General features: G+C 38.0%; 1 protein-coding gene across 2 annotated transcripts in view; it reads right to left on the bottom strand.

Annotated features, from left to right (window-relative positions):
- The window catches only part of TXNDC8 (thioredoxin domain containing 8), a 42,703-nt gene extending 23,315 nt beyond the window's left edge, over nucleotides 1-19,388 (bottom strand). Inside the window, exons 1-4 of one of the 2 annotated variants that reach the window (XR_011967341.1) lie at nucleotides 19,090-19,385; nucleotides 15,958-16,062; nucleotides 3,895-3,954; nucleotides 361-426 (exon numbers count right to left, since the gene is read on the bottom strand). Coding sequence is in view for 1 of the 2 variants with exons in the window: in XM_072610667.1 (XP_072466768.1) it covers nucleotides 361-426; nucleotides 3,895-3,954; nucleotides 15,958-16,062; nucleotides 19,090-19,110 (252 nt within the window). In the remaining variant the exon portion in view is untranslated. Of the gene's footprint in view, nucleotides 1-360; nucleotides 427-3,894; nucleotides 3,955-15,957; nucleotides 16,063-19,089 lie in introns of both variants that reach the window. The other variant, XM_072610667.1, reaches the window with a different exon arrangement.
- Between the last annotated feature and the right edge of the window lie 1,239 nt (nucleotides 19,389-20,627).

The raw sequence follows: 20,627 nt of genomic DNA, 5'->3' as shown, positions 1-20,627 counted from the left end.
AATTCACATTTATGATGTACTTTTAACTTTTCAAAGTTTAAATAACCTCATAATAATCCTGCAAAGCAGATAGCATAATCACTATTATTCCAGGTTTACAGATAAGGAAACTAAAGCTCAGAGGGGTCCCATGACACATATAAATTCAGACAGTTCCCAAGAGTCAGAATAAACCACTCCATATTTGAATGCCTTTTCTCTACTGCTCAGCTAATTATCAAAATACATGAGTGTTTTATCAACAGCCAGCCTACACTGAGCCTTTTGTAGACTGTTATTAAAAAAACACTGCTGGCTTGTTTGTTATTCTGCCAGAATCAGAATATAACCACTACCAATTATTATTGGAATATAAAATACCTTTTGGGATTCTTTATACAGCTGAAATGTGGGCATGGATTTGACTTGACAAGAACAGGCCACCTCCTAGGAAATGGAAAAAAATGGTGAATGTCAATCACTAAAGTATATCCCCTCTATCTATAACATATAACAGGGCATCCTATCCTTTAGATTACTCTTTACCATATCATATGGAATGCCCAGAAGTAACCGTGAGTTACTGCCCATAGGTACAGAATACACTATAACCCATTGGAGGGTTTGAACATATCTCTTCTGACAGGAAGTAGGACACTGTGACAGACTTTCCTGCCCTCCAGGAATTCCTTGCAGCCTGAAAACCAAGAAACTGTGCCACTCATGTATTAATGCTTCAGGCATCCAGCAAACTGTCTTTCCACATGACAGGGTTAATATTGTGAGAAGCAACTAGGAGGGGAGAGAAAGAGTTCCACTGTATCCAACCTTGTAAGCGTTTTCTGGGGTATATACCTTACGTAGCCTTGAAATTAGTAAGAGGTGAGAAAAAATGAAAGATTTCTCTAGAATGCATCCAAGTTTTAGAATAATAGCAAATATTCATAGAGCATGCATATTTTCTCATTTTGACACTTACAGCTACCCTGTGAGATAAATAACAAGTGTCACTATCTCTCCCCAATTTATAGTTACACAAAACTGAGACTCAGAGCTTCTATGGAGCTAATACTATTTGAGTAGTTATGATGGATGAAGTACAGACTCAAAATTTTGTATAAGAATGACAATTTTTTTTATTTCAAAAAAGCAAGACAAATACCTCTCAGAATTATAGGTTTCTATTGGTTGAAAAATTGAATAGAAACAAAGGACATTTTTTACCTAAATCTCACCCTAATTACAAACATAATGAGTTCTCCCTTCTTCCACAAGAGAAGAAACTTAAATTTATGTTCAGCAGAGTTAAAAAAAAAAAAAAACTAACAGGGGCAGCTAGGTGATGTAGTGGATAGAACACCCACCCAGGAGTCAGAAGAACCTAAGTTCAAATCCAGCCTCAGACACTCACTAGAATATGTGACTCTGGGAAAGTCACTTAACCCTGATTGCCTCCAAAAAACAAAACAAAATCAAAACCAATAAGTAAATAAATTACAGAAAATGACTGGAAATGTTCGATGTGGTAAATAAGAAAGCTGACCTCAAAGGCAAAGAGACAGAATACTTTGGGTGTGTGGGTGTTTGTGATATGTAATCCAAATTAATAAATGTATACATGATAATTTGAGGAGAAAGAATCAGGTACTAACAATTGGAGGAGATTAAGAGGCAACTCATGCTCTGAGACTTGGAAGAAAGCCAGGGATTTTGAGAAGTAGAAGAGATAAGGAGGCAGGAGTGTGATCCAAGTATGTGGATCAGGCCTGATGCAGAAGATGGAATATCAGCACAGGCAATAGCTGTCAGATAACCTTGGCTAGAATGGAGAGTTTATGAAGCAGGAGGTCATATGAAACAAGGCTGAAATGCTAGATAGGAGCTAAATTGTATAGGGCTTGAAAACCAGCCTAAGAAGTTTGTATTCTGTCCTAGAGGCAATGGAAAGATTGATTTGAAGATTTTTTTTAATAGAGCAGTGACATTGTCAGATCTTTTATGAATATAAAATCAACAGCTCTAGCTCAATCAATCAATATGCATTTGTTACACAGTCAATTAAGAAGCAATAGCTAAGTGCCTAGAATGTGCCAAACACTGTTCTAAGTGCTAAGGATACAAAGAAGAGGAAAACAAACTAACAAACAAGCAAAAACAACAGGAAAACAACAACAAAAACCCCAAACAAAAAGTCCGTGATCTTGTGGAGCTCACAATCTAATTGCGAAATGACATGAAATAACTGTACAAACAAGTTATATGCAGGATGAATTGGGAATTATAAACAGAGGGAAGGCACTGGAATTAAGAAGGATTGAGAAAAGCTTCTTGTAGAATGTAGGATTTTGCAGCAGAATGGTCCTTGAGGCAAGGAAGATCTCTGTTATTTGTAACTTTTGTACCTAACACAGAAGGTTGAATTGGATTGAATCTTTATCATGTTAGCAACTGCAGACATTAAACCAAATAAATTCATCAGAAGAGATGGGTCGCACTCAAATGGCTAAGGGAGGATGCTGATAGGAGCTCAGGCTGAATGTGTACTACTTGATTTGACTGACTCAGAAGGAAATTAAATATTTCCAGGGAATGGTTGACATTGCTGCAAGTAGCTTGAAATAGGATAATTCCAGTTATATATAAATCCCAGTGAGTTTTAGAGGCTCCAAATGGTTTCACAACCTCAGTTAATTAATGAATCACAGGTCATGAGTCAGTATACTTTCACAAAATGTACTTGATTCTTTTATTTTGATTAGAATAATTCACTGTAAATCACTGATGAAAGATTTTTCCATCTAAAATGAATGAATATTAAGTAGGATATTTTCTGAAGACATTGTGTATCACTGAGCCCTCTCCATGGTTCTCGAATATTGCGTTTTTGGTGAGAAGATAACACCAGCTTTTGTACAGGGTCAAGAATTAGAAAAAAAGGGTAAAGAGTTTTCAAAAAAAAAATCTTCAAAATTGTATAAATACAATGATCAACTCATTCTTCTCTTCCCTTTCTCTCCTCCCCTTTCCCTGCCTTTCTATAGGGCAGGAAGTTTTTTCTCTGTTGGAATGTCCTAGGATTTAAAGCACAGAAGCATAATATATAATAAAAGATGAGGCAGTATAGCCTAGTGGATAGAAAGCTGACCTCAGAACCAGGAAGATCTGGTTAAAGTCCTGCCTCTGATACATAAAGTGGACTGTAACTCTGGGCAAGTAACTGAACCTCCTAGTGCTCTAGCCAGCTCGGTAAGACTATACATTACTGAGAAGTGCCAATGTTCCTTGGTAGAGGGTGTGTCCTTACCCATGAAATCACATGGGCCAGGAAGGCCCCTATTCCTTATGTAGTATAGCACATATCCAAGTACTACAAAAAGTTTGAATGAACTAATACATTTCCATTGCAATCAAAACTAATTACTAACTGAATTCACTTCCCAAAGGGAAATGTGTTTAATCTGGTTAGATTAGTAACTAGTAATTAGAGGTTTAGGAGGAGAAATGAATGGGGGTGGGGATGGGAACATAAGAACCATCTTCTAAATGGCTTTCAAGAAGAAGAGGCATTTGTTCTGCTTGACCACATTGAACAGGGCTATGAGCAAAAGGTACAAGTTGCAAAGAGGCAAATTCAAGCTTAACTGGGGAGGATCATTCCTTAACAAAATTTGTAAAGTGTCCAGAAGTATAACAGATTGCTTTGGGAGAGTAGTAGGTCACCTTTCCCTCCCCCTATGGAGGTCTTCAAGCAAAGGATGGGTGACTACTGGGTGGGGATGTGTGGAAAGGAAGCTTTTTTTTTTTTAAACTTTGGGTTGGACCACCCTGTGATCCTCTCAACTCTGAGATTCTGTGGATTTATATGTAAAGCAACATACATTATTCTGGAAGAGGGGTAGGGGTTAAATGTCTTACCGCTGCAGCATCCACATCCACATTGGCAAAAACTACATTTTCATATCGCATAGCCATTTCCTTAAAAATAAAATGGAAGAATCCATTATTAGTACACTGTAAGTTTACATTAACAAATGTTAAAGGTATCAACAGGGGCTTTCTAGCATAAATCTATCAAATGACTTTAAAGAGTCAATCAGTAGTCAATAAACATTTATTAAGCACCTGCATGTGCCATGCACTGTGTTAAGCTCTAGGGATACAAAGAGAGGCAAAAGACAGTTACTGCCCTTGAGCTTATGATACATGATCCTGATACTTCAGAGTATCTAGTCCAGACAGACTTTCCAGGAATGACATAGCTCTCTCAGGGTGTTGTTAAGACAAGACACACTGAACTTTTAAACCAAAGTGTCATCCAGTATACTCTCAAGGTCTAGAGTGGGTGCCCAGGGATCTGGAATCAAGTTCTGACACCATTACTAGTTAGCTAACTTGAACCCACATGGATCTCTGTTTTCAATGATGTCCTTTGACACTGTTGTCTTTTGATGATTTGCCATATTAAACGTGTTTGTCATAAACCTTGCATTGTGATATATTATTATTATTAAGATGTCTTGCTTCTCCAATGAGATGATAAGGTCTCACGTCACATACTATGTGTTAGATGGTCTCTGTATACCTGGTAATATCTAACTCAGCACTAGGTATCCAATCCCACAGTTGCTCTGGTGCAGCCTGGCAAGGAAGGACTCCACCCTTACTGCTGGGAAGAAAAGGCTAGATCTTTGAGAGGGGCAGACTCAGTCAGGCAGGCAGTCAGCTGATCCACGCATTTCCTGATCTCTTCTCCAGCTTGAAACTGCTGTTTCTGCACCCAGTTTCATATTTCCCATTCAGTTCCTTGGATTTTGGTGAATGGGAGAAGCTTTGGTTCCCACACAGCTTGGCCATTGATTTATGTTTGGGAAGACTTTGTTTCAGACCTTGTCCCTCTTTTTCTAAAAGAGGATTTCCAGTACCTCAACAACTGCCCTAATCAATTGCTCTAATCTCTTGTCCCCTTCATCCTTCTACCCCACCACCAGCCACACACACACACACACACAAACACGTGTGCACACATACACACACACATGTGTGCACACATACACACACACACGGTGCAGGAGGTGATAAATCAATGTGTGTTGAATTGAATGATGAGATCCTGTTTCCTTGATAAATTGAGATAATATTGGCATCATTTTTCTTTTTTTTAATGTTTTAGTGTTGCTTCCCCCCTCCCATTGTTGTCATTTCCCAGTATTCTCCCCTCCCTCTCCCAACACACAGGTCCAGAACTTTACACCTTGTAACAAGTAAAGCAAAACAGACTACGCACATGTCGACTATGTTCTGCTTCTTCTACCACCTCTCTATTGAGGAGAGAGAGGTATATTTCATCATGACATCATCATTACATCATGAATCTGAATTTGATGTCATTGGGTGTTTTCCTTTACATTTTTGTGTGTTCTGTATATTGTGTATGTTATTTTCTTAGTTCTACTTATTTCACTCTGCATTGGTTTGGACAAATGTTTTCAAATTTGTTTGAACTCCTCACATTATTTATTAGGGAGCAATAATATTCTATCACATTCATATACCACAATTCATTTCAGTCAGTCTCCAGTCAATAGGCACCTGATTTGCTTCTGGGTTTATTTGTTTGTTTGTTTTTTGCTATCACAGAAGCATCTCACATCATTCAAAGATTTTCAGGGTCTTAAGGATAATAGGTTTTTTTGGTTTATGATAGGTCTTAGCATAGAAATTGACCTTATAATGTTAAAAAAACCCAAACCCTCTTCCAACCTAATGTGAACTTCTTTGTTTGCAGCTGAGCCCTGCCTGTCTGAAGTATCTCTCTAAAACTGATGTGTAAGTGGCTGCTGATGGATAGAGATCATTACCAGGTGAGGCAGGAATGGGAAAGGAAAGCCTGAGATAATCTTCTAGGACAAGGGTTAATTTAGTATATGATCAATACAGGTTAAAACCCTAATTTAGTGAAGTGTTACCTTTCCCAAGTGTTAGCTTTCTCTTCCTGGTTAGAAACCATGTTAATTACACTATAAATGATATTATCCTTAAAAATACTTTGAAACGATCCTATTGTAGATAAATTACTACCAAGAAAGCAAATACAGTATCAAGGTTGGCATCATTTGTTCAATAATTCATAGGAAAGCAGGAAAATTACATCATCCCATCTCTCATGCCTAGAGGCTTTGAAGAATAGGGTTGCAGCATATTTAGGGGAATAGGTTTTACTTCATGGTCAATAGGATGGATGGGAAAAGCTTTTTAAAAAATTAAACGGAGGAGTCTGGCTTTCTGACAAGGCACATTCAGTTCCTACTAAGTTCAATTAAAAAAGTCAAATTGAATCAGCAAGCACTTAAGGGCCTGGGACCTAGCCAATGTAGTTTTTTCCCTTGAGAAATCATCTAGGAAGGTTCTTGTGTCATAAGGCAAATGTTGTTCATTAGATTTTTCTTCTTTTGATCAACGTCCATGTCAGAAGACACAAAAATGTACAAGAGAGTTATGCTTGGTAAGGACTGTTCTGTCAAGCATTGCTCCTCCTCAGCCTCTTAGTACTATAGCAAGAGCCTCAGAGGAGTGTCTCTTCTATTTAAAATGGTTGGTTGCCCAGCAACCTAGCAAGGACAGCTGTGGCACCTGTCTACAGAGACCTAAGTAGACCGAAGGGTTGTGTTTGTTTTTTTTAAATCACTCTTGGTGTACAATGTCCTGCTTTATACATTGATAGAAACCATCATATCTCCCTCCTATTTCAGGGACTCACCTGACAATAATATATTTTTTTAATTGCTATTTTCTGTTTCTTGCATCACCATAGTTATCCCAATTATCCCTCCCCCTCTCAGAAAGCAATCTCATATAATAAATAATGTTTTTAGAGGAAAAAAAAAGTCAGTCCAACTGATTAATACGTTGAAAAAATCTGAAAACGTGTAACACGTAACTCCTGTATACCTTTCACTTTGATGAGAGGGTAGGTTGGGAACAATATTCTTTTAATCTGTCTTCCAAGATCCATCCTCTCCCTGGTCAAATCTTCCACACAACTGCCAATTCCTATTCCTAAAGCAAAGGTCTGGCAAGATCACTGTTGCTGAAGAAGTTTCAGTGGATCCCTATTAATTGTTTTTCTTTGGCATTTAAAGGCCTTCACAGTCAGGCTCCAGTCTATTCCAGGCACAACAATACATTCCTCTTCGTGAATCCTACATTCTAGTCAAATTGGCCTAAGAGCCAGTCAGTTCATGCCATTTCATCTTCTACCAATATGTCTTTACATAGGGTGGGTGCTCCTTGCCTAAAATGCCTCTTCACATCTGCATCTTGGAATCTTTATTTCCCTCAGAGTTTCAATTCAGGGACCATCTCCTATAAGATGCCTTTCCTAATTCTACCTGATATTAGTGCTTCCTTTCTAAATTACTATTTTGCATATAGTTTGAATCTAATTATGTGTTACATAGTCTCTTTGCCCTCATTTGAGTGTAAGCCTGTCTAGGAAAAGGCATCATAGAGGTTTAGCCAGAATCTCTAGACCAGAGACTGGTCTAGAATTCAGTGCTTCTTAAACCCCATACAGGGTCTTGGAAAATCTGACAACAGCAAAATGTTTCTGAACATGCAATGACCAAAAATTAATTAAAAACCAAACATATAAAGAATCTAAGCTATTTTTGGCAGTACTTGGCTGTGTTGCATCAAGCAACTTCACCTCGCCTTGGTTCTGAATACAAAGCAGGTGCAGTTTGTACCATGCATGACCTCAGGCCATGCAATGGCAATGAATGCTTCTGAAACATGAAAAATTGATCTCAAGCACAAAAATTTTAAGAAGCCCTAGTCTAGATAGCATAAGGCAGTGGGTAGAAGAGGAATTTTGCCACAAAGAGCAGAACTAGCCAATACACACTTACCAGGGGGTTTGTACTAGTCTGAACTAGGAATACTTATTCTATTCTAATCTTTAGATTAAGGATGAAAAAAAGATGGTGCCTTGGCACCATATAACATATAACTTGGGTCAAAGTTACAGGAAAAGACAAAGGAGAAAGAAGGCTATGAGTCTATGAATGATTGAATAAATGAATCATTTATTAAATGACCTCTATGTGCAAAGCACTGGTATGTACTGGGGATACAAATAGAAAACTAAGACAGTTTCTCTTCTCAAAGAGAATTGTAATAGGGGAAATATCAGATATGTAAGATTTCATAGGAAAGTCCCATGCTTCTTAGGGTTCAGCAGCAAAGCAGATGTTAATGCCTATTCTTTAATATCATTTCCACTGATAAGATGATATCAGTCTAATGTTAAACCATTTGATAGTGCCCAAGACTTCTTCTATTCCCATAGCTATGTTGATACATCAGGGGATGGTTTAGGAAGCTGAACAACAAAAAGTCTTTCTTGTCCAAAGAACCATGGGACATGGATATTACTTCCCTACTTTGGCCAGGGAGTCTGCCATCTGTGTGCCAGACACTATGCTAAGACCTGGGTTAGGGTAGAAAATTTGAAACCCAGGATAAGAGATGTGTGTGTGTGTGTGTGTGTGTGTGTGTGTGTGTGTGTGTGTGTGTGTGTGTGTGTAGGGAGGAAAGTCTCATCTTCCCCAAAAGATTGGAAGAAGATTACAGAAGTCTGAGATACTGAGTAGCTATGCCAGCAAAATCTATTAGCTAGAGAACTAAAATTGAACTAGTATCAATGAAAAGTCCTTATAGAAGGTGATAAATCATAAAAGAATGGTGGAGAAAACTAAGAAAAGGATAGGTCTAGTTCATGCTAGTGGCATATTAGAATCAGGGATGACTAATAAGACTTCTGTATTTTGCTAACTTTTCCATTTAATTATTTATTGCAATGACCCTATGTATATACTGCATTGAGCTAAATTGAGGTTGCCCCTGAATGTGTGTTATGCTTGCAAAATGGAGGACTTGGAAGGGAAAAGAGACATATATAACTATATATATTGAACTGATTGGTTATTTGGGGTGACAGTGAGGAGTCAAGGATGATGCTGAGTTGCAAACCTAGGTCACTGGGAAAATGGTGGTATCCTTAACAGTAATAGGAAAGTTCAGAAGAGGGCTGGATTTTGGGGGAAAGATAATTGATTTCAGTTTTAGATGTGCTTGATTTGAAGGACATTTGAGGCACATTCCTCTTTTAAACCATTCAAAAACACCCTGCTATGTTTCCATGCTCTCCTGGGAATCCCCAGGTTTCTCTTCCTTTTCTGGTATTGATTCATTTTCCTTAATCTTTCAGTATTTATTCAGAGATGCCTGGAATCTTTTTGATGAGCTGGAGGACATGTTCCCTTCTATTAATTATATCTTCCCTGTTAGTTTTTCTGCTTAAGGTTTATATGCTGAAGGCTTTAAACAGAACTTTCTTCTTCCTAACATTTTTGATGATTTCATTTTTTTAAAAACTTATTTTCTTTTATTGTTCACTTTCTAACTCCTTTCCCTTTGATGAAGCTTTCCCTGGGAGCTAGACCTCAAAACCACTCTATTTTCTTCCTATACTGGGAAATTCACATTTCACCAGTCTCAGTCTGCCCCAAGTAGCTTCTGGGGTGACAGAACAATCCCCAGATGGATGCCAGGCTTTCCCCTTTAGGATTAGTGAAATGCCACACAACCATAAATATTTCCTGCTCCAGTTCCTTCTCTTTTTCAGTTCTCTGGTTGAGCTATATTGAATTCAGAGTGGTGACATGCTTCTCTCTCATTCAGAACAAGAATTTGTCTTTTGATTTTCCCTAGGACTAGGAGGATGAAGGAGTAGAGTGCTTGTTCTAAACTCTTCAGTTGGCTTCTGCAGCCCTGAATTTATTCTGGGCAGTGGGGGAGATGCTGCTAAGTGAACATGTTAGAAGTAAGGGATTAGTCTTCTCTGCTGTTAGTTTATTAGATTTTTATTGCATTATGATTCTTGGTATGGCAGACTGTGGAGACAGCTGAGATTGCCTTGTCTCTTGTGCATTATTCCTATCTTGGAGAGGTTTGAAAGGTCATGAAGATAGGAGAAAATGTCTAGTCCTTCATCTTTTTGGTCACATGACACAGAACATCTTATGACCCAATCAATGTGAAATATTCAGTAGGCAATTGGATATGTAAGACTAGAGCTTGGAAAAAAAGACTAGATAAGGCTAGTTATATGAATCTGTGACTCATCTACCTACAAGTTTTAACTGAAGAAAATGGAGTGTAGGACAGAGATTTGGGGCAAGCTTACAGCTAATGGGTTATGGTATGGATGACGATGATGATGGATGAAGGTGTAGTCAGGAAGGTAAGAGGAAAACCAGAAGACAATAAGTGGTACTACAACACAGTGAGGGAGAGTGTATATAGAAGCGAGGTGATCAGCTTCATCAAATGCTGCAGATAAGTCAATAAGGATGAAGAATGAAATGATATTATTCAATTTGTCAATTAAGAGATCATTGGAAAGCAACAAATATTGGAGGGGATGTGGAGAAATTGGGACATGAATGCCCTCTTGGTGGAGTGGTCCAGTCATTCTGGAGAGCAATTTGAAGCTATGCCCCAAAAGCTGATCAACAGAAAAGCAGTGAGGTATAGATGACAGAAAGCTACCCTTAAAGTGAAGAAAACTGAGGTGCGTAAATACTACCTCTTATACTTCATTGGCAATTTACGAAATCTCTCTGAGGCTCAGGTTTCTCATCTGTAAAATGATGAGCCTAGAGATTATGTGACTCAAGGTCTCTTCCACCTCTAAATCTATGATCTTACAAAAGTAATATACATTTACATGGCAATTTCAGGTTTGCAAAATGCTTTACATATGCTATCTCTTTGTCTCTCACAATAGTCCTGTGAAGTGGATGCTATAATTATTCTCATTTTACATATGAAGAAACTGAGGTCAGGAAACATTAAATGACTTGGTTCTTCCCAACTCCAGATGTGTCCATTGTACCATGCACCACATATTAGCTTATAAATCATTTTTTTCAGGGAACAAATGGACTATTGTGTCAATCCAAAGTGTTTACACTCCTCTCCAAATCAGCAGCTTTTAATCTTTTAAAAAATTTATTTTGATAACTGTATTTCAATAAAATCAGTTCGCTTTGTAATCCTCTATATTCTATTTTATATATTTAAAAAAATTTTCTGAGGAGTCCACAGGCCTTCATCAGACTGCCAAAAGCGCCCTACACAACACATGAAAAAGGTTAAGAACTCTTGCTCTAAAGATTTCTCCTGGGACTGCTGGGAAGGAAACTGTTGATACTGGCTAAGCTTCTCAGGTTGCATTCCAAACCAATTACTTCTTTCTTTGTCCTCCCCACCCCAACTTCTTCTTCCTTACACTATTTATGAAGACCAAGGGTGGTCTTTTTAATGAGGAAGTGCAGAGAAGCATGGGTCATGCAGACCTTTCCTCTAAAGAGGGCATCTGGTCCAAAAAGGGGCTGTGAAGTATAACTTTCCCCAGAAGCAGGGGCTGATCTCGGAATTAGCTTTCCTGGTCAACACACCACAAAGCACACTGGTTCCTAATGGGGAGGAGTGGTTCTTTTAGCAATCTGAATTCACGATAGAGAAATATTCAAGGGTTTGGTTCTTTCACACACTCTCTCACAAACTCGTGCAATATGAAACTGCAGTGAACCTGGATCTTTGGAGATACTGTATTCGTGTTCTACTAATCAAGCCATATTGTAGATGTCTCTTGTAAACCAGTTCTGCAACTAAGTAACCTACAGCTGAAAGCAGAGGGCAACTGCCTGCGGCAATCAGTACATTAGTATTAATCTTCCTGCTATGACATAGAATCTTAGGTCAGGTAAGGCTCTTGAAAAGTCATTTAGGAAACTATCTTTTAAAAAAAAATTGTGTACCCTTATCAGCAAAAATGGAGGGCCATGTACCCTCTCCCCCCATATGCATATTTATTTATAAGTTATATACATGAATAATTATACCAATATATTATGTACATTATATCAAAACTACAGAATGGTGTGGAGAGAGAGCCAAAGAGATCTGGGTTCAGGTCCTGCTGCTGACATTTCTAGGTAGCTGTGTGATCTTGAACAAGTCACAACCTCTCAGTGATCCATGCAATTCTCTTAAGACTATGTTTCAGGAATTTCCTCACTTGGGAGTTCACAATGAAATCATAGATCCAATCTCTATCCCTATAAAATATATATGAAACAAAGTAGGCATTTGAAAGGATGATATAAAGATAAAATAAATATTTTAAAATATTGCTGTACAATATTTTGCTCTCACTAAAATATATGTTTAATAAGAGCTGTGTGATTAAATATGCTTCATCATTTGAAAAAAGTCATGGTTTAACACTTTGTGATACAGTGACTCAAAGGTCTGGTTCTAAAATGCATTTTATTTTGATGCTTGGTTTTTATGGCTGTCCCAGACACCACATAAAGATGTAAATTCAAATAGAGGTCTATCTTTAAAATTGTGCTCACCAAATTGTGATATTTATTTTTCAATTATATCAATCATACAAAAATTTTTGTTGAAATTCTACTAATAAATTTCCATCTTACCTGGGTGTGTGTGTGTGTGTGTGTGTGTGTGTGTGTGTGTGTGTGTGTGTGTGTGTGTGTGTGTGTGTGTATGTATGGGGAAGAGGTGTGGAAAGATTGAGGCATGGTCTTCAGAAGTCAGATCTCAGGATCTCAGGATCCGAAGGACAGCTTTTTCAGGTGGTGAGAAGGGAGGAGCCTCAAGGGAGATGGAAAGATGCCCTAGCTTCCTGGTGATGGAAGGATTTTGTTTTCCTCCAAACTGTCTGATGGATTTGTTTGGCTATTGGGAGCAGGGTTACATATTTGAGAGGATTCTGTGGTTGGTTACATGAGCCCCAAGTTCTCTGGAGACAATGGTGGCAATGGCGGCTGCAGCTGCAGCTTCAGCAGCCACACTCCTCTCTCTCACCTCTAGCTAAATGCTGCTGCTGTCATGGCCACGGTTACTGCTATTATCTGCTCTGGTCAGACTCTCCTTGCTGCAGGGCTTGGTCAGCTGCCATGAGTCTCCCTTATTCTCTGGGTGGGGGAGGTGCAGTAAGAAATTTATATCCTCAGGAAGCATGTCCCCCACTGTGGCCACCCTGGGCTTTGGAGTCCGTGGGGGACTCCCGAATGTTTTATACCATTTTATACCATGTTGTGAAGCATATCCATACCTGAGGATATGAGGATGGATATCCATCATGTAAAGAAAATAATACAACTTTTTTTTTTTTTAAAGAGTCAAACAAACAAACAAACAAAAAACAAAGGGAAAATAATCTTACCTCCTGGGTGCCCCAGGCTTCCCAGGGAAGCAGGATTTCCCAATTTTCATTGCTCCCAGGGCCCTGCCAGGAATTCTAGCAGTTTTCTTTCTAGCCTGCCTGGGAATGGAGCGTAATATGTGTGGGAACCATACCTTGTCCCATCCACTTCTGAGGATGAGGCCCTAGAAGGGTCTCAGCTCCAGGAGAGGCAGGGTCTATCTGTCCCTGTTACACTGCACAGTTGCTGGGGTGAGGGTGGTATGCCAAGCCCTAGCCATGGGACATACAAGGTGTGTGTTGCTGATGCAATGGAGACAGGAAAGGGAGGACATGGATGGATGGGGACTTTCCCAAGTGCTTTTCTGCCTGCCTCTTGGTTTGGGGAGAAGTGCCCATGGCTGGATGACTTTCCATCAGACAGGCAGGTAAAGGAGAGCAGCAGCTGCAAGCTCACTAAACAGCTGTGCTGCTCTCCTCAGTTCTAACATTTTCTTCATGCACATCCACTTATTATTCTCTGGTGTCCATGCTTCCCATTTTGGAGCCAAGCTTGGGATATAAGAAGAAATATGAGGACTTACCTTCCTCCTTTGCTAGGGTCAGGGTTTAGGGATGTTTGGACTTTGGACATCATGAATGTGAGATCCTACATATACTATCTGGCTTGGTCAAAATGTTGGTCAATTTTACTTAACTACTTTATCCTGTTTTGTAACCTTTGTCACAAAGGGTGGCTTTATCATTGATGGGGTAGGGAGGGAAATAATGGAAATGAAGGTGATTAAGAAAAAAACTTAAAGGTTTCAATAATGTTTTTAAAAGTCATTTGGTCAATCCCTCTATGTTCAGGGGAGATCACTCAAATTTTTTCTTAAGTGAAGGGTATGAAACCTAACTTCAGCCATCTCCAGGGAAGGATATTCTACTCCTCCTCCTCTTTATGACCTCTGTCCATAGCCAAATCTACTATTTTATGGTATTTTCTTTGGGGCTTTGCTAAAAGCTCATTGTTTCAATTTGAAGGGGAGAATAAATTCATCAGTTCATGTAATATCTTGAGTTTCTTTGCAGAAATTTTCATTGAAAATTAAATTTGAAATTATTTGTCCCCACCCCCATCAAAGTGGCTAAAATACCCCAAGGTGACATGGTCCTTGACCCAGCTATCTAACTTTTTAGGAATTTATTGTCAAGAAGCTCAGAGAAAGAAAAATGTCCCAAATCTCAAAATATTTCTAGCAATTCTTTTTGTGGTAGTAAAGACTTGGAAACAAAGCAGATGCCTATCTATTGGGGAATGGCTAAACAAATTGTGACATGTCAATATGGAATATGACTATGCCATAATAGATATCAAAAGTGAATTCAGAGATGTATGGAAAGACTTAGATGAATTGATGCAAAGTAAAAAAAATAGACCCATGTGTAAGCCTAAGAAAAGTGGAATTTTTGTTGTTTTTTTTTTCCTGGAGTTTAGTTTCCTAGGCTTAGATTAAGTTGTAAACATCTGAAGGATTAATCTCCTTTGAACCTTTATAATTCACAGTTGTGCTGAGTCATATGGGCTTCATGCCTTCTGGCTCCGAGTCAATCAAGAGCTGAGTCTTTTATATATTCTGGGAGGTTGGTATTTTGCTTTGGGGGACTCAATCATGAGAAGAACCTTTTGATTCCCTGAACTGGACTCTGAGTAGCCGATTGTTAAGAACCCTCTGACTATTCAGATGTTGGTGCTTTTTTTGGTGTGGTGGTGTATGTAGGTGGTTGTATTATTCTGTTTAGACAGTTGGATCCATATCTGTTGGATTCTTTCTTGGACACACTTCTCTCTGCTAATATAGCTTTGTCTTTCTGCATTGTTTAATTAAAGTAAGTGTTGACCCTTTTGAAGCTGTCTTTCCTTTGGAAAAGCAGATCAAAGAACCTGTGCTAGCAGCCTACCCTGTGTGCTAGCGTGGTTGCTAATACACCATGAAAACAGTATACATAAGACTACAACAAAGTAATAAGAAAGAACTACAAAAAAGAAATTAAATGTTGTGTAATTATAATCAAACTTTGCCCCATACTAAAATTTAGAAAACACACCTCTTTTCCTTCTTTGCAGAAGTGGGTAACTCTGAGTGTGGAATATTGAATATTCTGTCTGACCCAGCTGATACATTAAGTTTTGCTGAACTTTTTTTCTCTTCTCTTTTTATTTATTTTTTTAAGTAAAAGATGACTTGTTGAATAAGAGAAGTATATTTGGAAATGAATGTGAAGTTAAAAACAAAAATCTTTAATAAAAATAATACGATTAAAGTAAAAGAAACAAACAAAAAAAGAAACATTTAACTACAGGGTGTCTAGATTAATGACCTCATATCTTAACTTGGAACATGGCATATTTTACTCAGCTCTAATTAATCAGTCAGACAACCAACAGGTGTTTATCAAGCATTGTTCTAGATACCAAGCACTGTTCTAGGTGCTGAAGATATAAAGACAAAAATGAAAATCTACCTTTGAGCAGCTTATTTTCTAATAGCAGAGATGCTACAGAAAACCATGTTCTTAACAACAAAACAAAGTTTTCAAATTTTGAGCTTTCAAGAATGGCAAGGAAAAAGATATGTTTATATCAAGGGCATTTAAACATCCTTTTAAGTGTTTAGGAGAGAGCTGGTGATACTTACGTGAACAACAGGACCGATTCTTTTGCATGGACCACACCATTTTGCTGAGAAGTCAACGACAACAAGCTTGGAACCAGCATTCTTCAGAAAAGTCTCAAATTCATGCTGAAACAAGCACGTAAATGAGAAAATGTGTTTAGTAACCACATACGAGTCCCAGAATCAAGGAACTAGAGGAAGGGACATTTGCTATTGTTCAGTTGGTTCAGTCATGTCCGACTCTTCATCTCCATTTGGGATTCTCTTGGCAAAGACACGAGAGTGGTTTGTTATTTCCTTTTCCAGCTCATTTTAAAGATGAGAAAACTGAGACAAACAAGGTTAAGTGACTTACCCAGGGTCACACAGCTAGTAAATGCTTGAGGTCAGATTTGAAGTCAGGAAGATGAATCTTCCTGACTCCAGGCCTGGCACTCTTTCTACTGCACCACTTAGCTGCCCCTAATGAAAGAACCTAAGAGATCATTATTTTACAAATGAGAAAACTGAGGACTTAAAGGTAACATAACTTGCCTAACATCACAGATAATAAACTTATAATTTTTGTACCTATTATGTAACTCGGTAGGATGTAAAAAGCCTTCCATAAATGTCTGGCACTTAATAGGTGCTAATAAGTGCTTATTAGTAGCAGAACAGGGCCTAAAAGCCATCTCCTTATTCCTACTGGAGAGCACTATCAACTGCATAACACTGCCACAATTTTGCAGAGAGGATTAATTAAAATTTTTTCCTTCTAAAATTTTCACTGGTTTCCCCCATGCTTGTCAAATGTACCGGCTACCAGTACATAACAGAAGTCTAAAAGAGAACAAAGTTAATGCTTTGGGTCATTTATGTATTTTTTTGTACTCTCATGCAAATGGCAGTTAATAAAAACCATTAATTTGAGCATTTTCCTGGGACTCATATATGTTTTAACTGAATATATGAACTTGAAGAAGAGGCATTTTTAAAAACATCTACTAAAGTCCAATGAACTCCTTTTGATTGACATTCCTAATTATTAAATGCCCTTTGCTATACTATAAACTAGGTTTTCTTGACTTTGATGAGTTTTATATAGATCCAAGGCCCTAATCCTTCCTAACAATGGTGCCTAAACTGATAATCAATTAAATCATCTCTATAATTTCCCAAAGAAATCAGGAAATATGAAACTGAAAAAAAATGGGTAAAAACCAGAGACAATAACTCTCTATTTCCTGTTTCCTAGGGCAGAGACCAGTGATCTTTCAGAGATTGTATTCAAAACAATCATTCATTCACTTTTTCAAAGGGATGGAACATGGTAGTTACTGGAAAATTAGGTGGCATAGGGGATAGCTAAATAGAATGCCAGACCTGGAGTTAGGAAAACATCTCCGTGACTTCAAATCGACCTCAGACACTTGTTAGCTTTGTAACCTTGAGCAAATCATTTAACCCTACTTGCTTCAGTTTTTTCATCTATAAGATGAACTAGAGAAAGAAATGGCAAATCATTTCAGTATCTTTGCCAAGAAAACCCCAAATGAGATCCTAATGAGTCAGACATGATTGAAACAACTGAACAATAACAAATATCTCTTGAAGTTTAAAGGGTTTGGTAGAGGTCATTGGCAAAATAATTGTTTTTAGAGTTTTTGGAATACTAGCAGTAAAGAGAGACAACAATGGGGACTAGGATTTTGAAAATAGATCATTATCATTAGCCTGTGCACCAAAAGTTGTTGAGTTTTGTCAATTAAATTTGAAAAATATTTATTAAGCATGATTAGATAAGGCAGTGTGTTACAGTGGATAGGGGTTCAGCCTTGGAGTCGTGACGACCTATGTTTAAATCCTTACTGTCTAATTATATAAGATCTTTATATGCATCATCTCATTTGATCCCCACAGTAGCCCTCCCAATGAAGTATTGTAATTTGTAACTGAGACTAAGGAAAGAGGGATGGCTTCCCAGTTCTTATAATTAAGTCTAAGTACCTTAGTCTTCCTTTGAACTTAGTTCTTTCTGATTCCAAGTCTAATCCTACACCTACAACACCACAATAAATACTAGCAGGGTGGGCAAAAGCTAGCTATTTAACCTCTCAGTGGTTCCTGCAGCTCTCTAAACATCATAATTTACAGGTGAATGTCTATTCTGTACAGATGAAGGGATTTTCCAAACTGGGAGTTCTCACACACCAGTGAAATCACAGATCCAGACCTTTCTCCCACTTTTTTTTAATTTGAGAGACACTGTGCTAGACGCTGGGGTTACAAAAGTAGAAATGAAATACACACCATCGCAAAGAGCTTACAAGTAAGTTAATTAGAGATGGGAATGGGGGAGTTTAAGGATGGTGGTGGTGGTGGCTGTGGTGGTAACGGGGAAAGATGTATTCCAAGAACCATTAAATGAGAGAAAAATCTAGGAAAAGTGCTTAGAGAAATTTTAAGATAAAAAGATCACTTTTAGCTGGAGGGAAAAAAAAAAAGCAAGATTTAGCTGTCCCAGTTTTTCCTTAACCCTGGAGCTAATGGGCAGTGGGTTATATATTTGACACAGTAGGAATTTGGGTAAAAAATGAAAAGAAAAAAACAAAATTTCTATCAGATAATTAGCCTCTTGGGTACTTTTCATGGGAACCATTTCTTCTGGACAGTCTATCAAAAAATAAATGTATAGTGGAAAAAAATGATGGGTCTGGAATCAGGACCAGTGGGAAAAAATGCTGGGTCTGGAATCAGGACCAGTGGGAAAAAATGCTGGATCTGGAATCAGAGGACCCATATTTGAATGCTGCCTTTGGCACTTACTACCTGTGTGACCTTGGGCAAGTCACTCAGGGCCTCAGTTTCCTGATTCACTAAAGGAGATGCTTGGACTACGTGGTTTCTGAGGTTCCTGCCAGCTCCAGTTTCTATGATTCTGTGACCTCTGCTACATAACTAAGAGTTCTGAAATGGCATTCAATTCAATTTAAAAGATATTTGAGGGCCTACTATGTGAAAAGCCCTGTGTCATGCGTTTCCATGAGAATCGCTGACGACTGCACAAGGAAACCATCCCTAAGGCTATCAAACTTCTTTCTCTTTTCTCTTCTGCCAGGCACCCAAAGTAAAAGTCTTTAAGATACACAGCAGCTCAAACCAAATACTCACCAGGTTTTTAATGCTCTGCATAATGGTTGCCAAGGGAAACAAACTGCAGGCTGTTTTGTTCACTGCTTTTAACACTGACAATTGTATACTCCTTGTTAAATAGTCAGGCTTGAGGTTTCTGTGACATCACCACATACGTCATCTTAGAACCTAGAACTTCAATGGACTTTGGATCCATTTTACTGGTTTTCTGTGACGTGGCTTAAGTGGGGCTCAAAGACAGTGTTTTCTATTTCAGCCATTGTGAAGGCCTGTTGTGTAGCCTAGCTAATCTGCCTGAACAACTTTCCTAAAATCTTCCTGTGTTCTCGGGAAGTGAATGAATAAAAGTGAGAAAATGATTCATGTGTCATAGGATTCTTTTTGCAGTTGAGAAACACACCCTAAAGTCATAATTACAGTATGTAATAAGATTTCCATGGTATTATGACTCAAACATAGACCTTCTGTAGAAGGAATCTCATTATTTTACCAAAAGCTGTTTAAACAAAAAGAGAACTGCTTTGATAGTGCTTTCAGTTTCTCAGAACTCATTGATTGTTAGAGAAACATGAAAGGGAGATAACTCTTTTTTGATTATGATAAAATTTTCCACAAATAATAGACAATATGGCTGGAATGTATTTGGCTCAGAATTATGAAATTCTGAACCTTCAAGCTTTTTGGACAAAGTTTCAGAATTCTGAACTTTGGCTCCAAAAAGCTTGAAGAAATTTTTATTTATCAATTTAGTTAATTACTTTATTTTTGTATGTAGAAATATGTTTATTTGTATAGTCTACAAATAATATATTTCCATATTTTATAAATATTATTCCATATATACAAATTATCTATATATTTTTTTTGGCATAAAACTTTTCAGGAATATTTCTTGAATAACTTTCCTGCCTCAATCTACTTTTCTAAACTTTTTTCTCCTGCCACTTCCCTAAACAAACCTTTCAATCTGACCAGATGGATCCACTTGCTCGCTTTAAACATACTAAGCATATTAGAAAAAAGCTGTCTTCACTCATTGCCTCAATTTCCTTTCCTCTCATTTATTTCTCATCCCCTTCAATATGGCTTACAACCTCATCACTCAAATGGAGCTGCTCCCTCCAAATCTACCAAGGGTCTTATTGGACGGTCTTCTCTTAGTCCTCATTCTTCTTGACTTCTGCAACATTCGATGCTGTTAACTACACTTTCTTGAAGGAATTTTTAAAAAATGCTGATACCCAGGAGATGCCCCTTTACCCTTGATGACAACTCTAGTTATGTCTTTTGAAAGCTTTGTTCATGACCTTGAGAGGCTATCCTTCCCTATTCAGACCAAAAGCTCCTATTTTCATCTCCAGGGCTGGAGATTTTCTCTACACAGAGATGCTTTTGTCCTAAGATACAGCCATCACACAAAATCACCCTTTACCACAAACCCTGGCCTCTTGTGACATTTTTATCTCTTTGGGAGATTCTAAGATGTGAATCTTGATGTTCTCCAATCATTTAAGACTGGTCAAGATTCATTCTCAGATGAAGCAGATTTGTTTTCT

The sequence above is a fragment of the Notamacropus eugenii genome, chromosome 1 (genome assembly GCF_028372415.1).
Source record: "Notamacropus eugenii isolate mMacEug1 chromosome 1, mMacEug1.pri_v2, whole genome shotgun sequence".
Lineage (NCBI taxonomy): Eukaryota > Metazoa > Chordata > Mammalia > Diprotodontia > Macropodidae > Notamacropus > Notamacropus eugenii.
The sequence above is the reverse complement of the archived record's forward strand: the minus strand, read 5'-3'. Positions and strand labels throughout refer to the sequence as shown.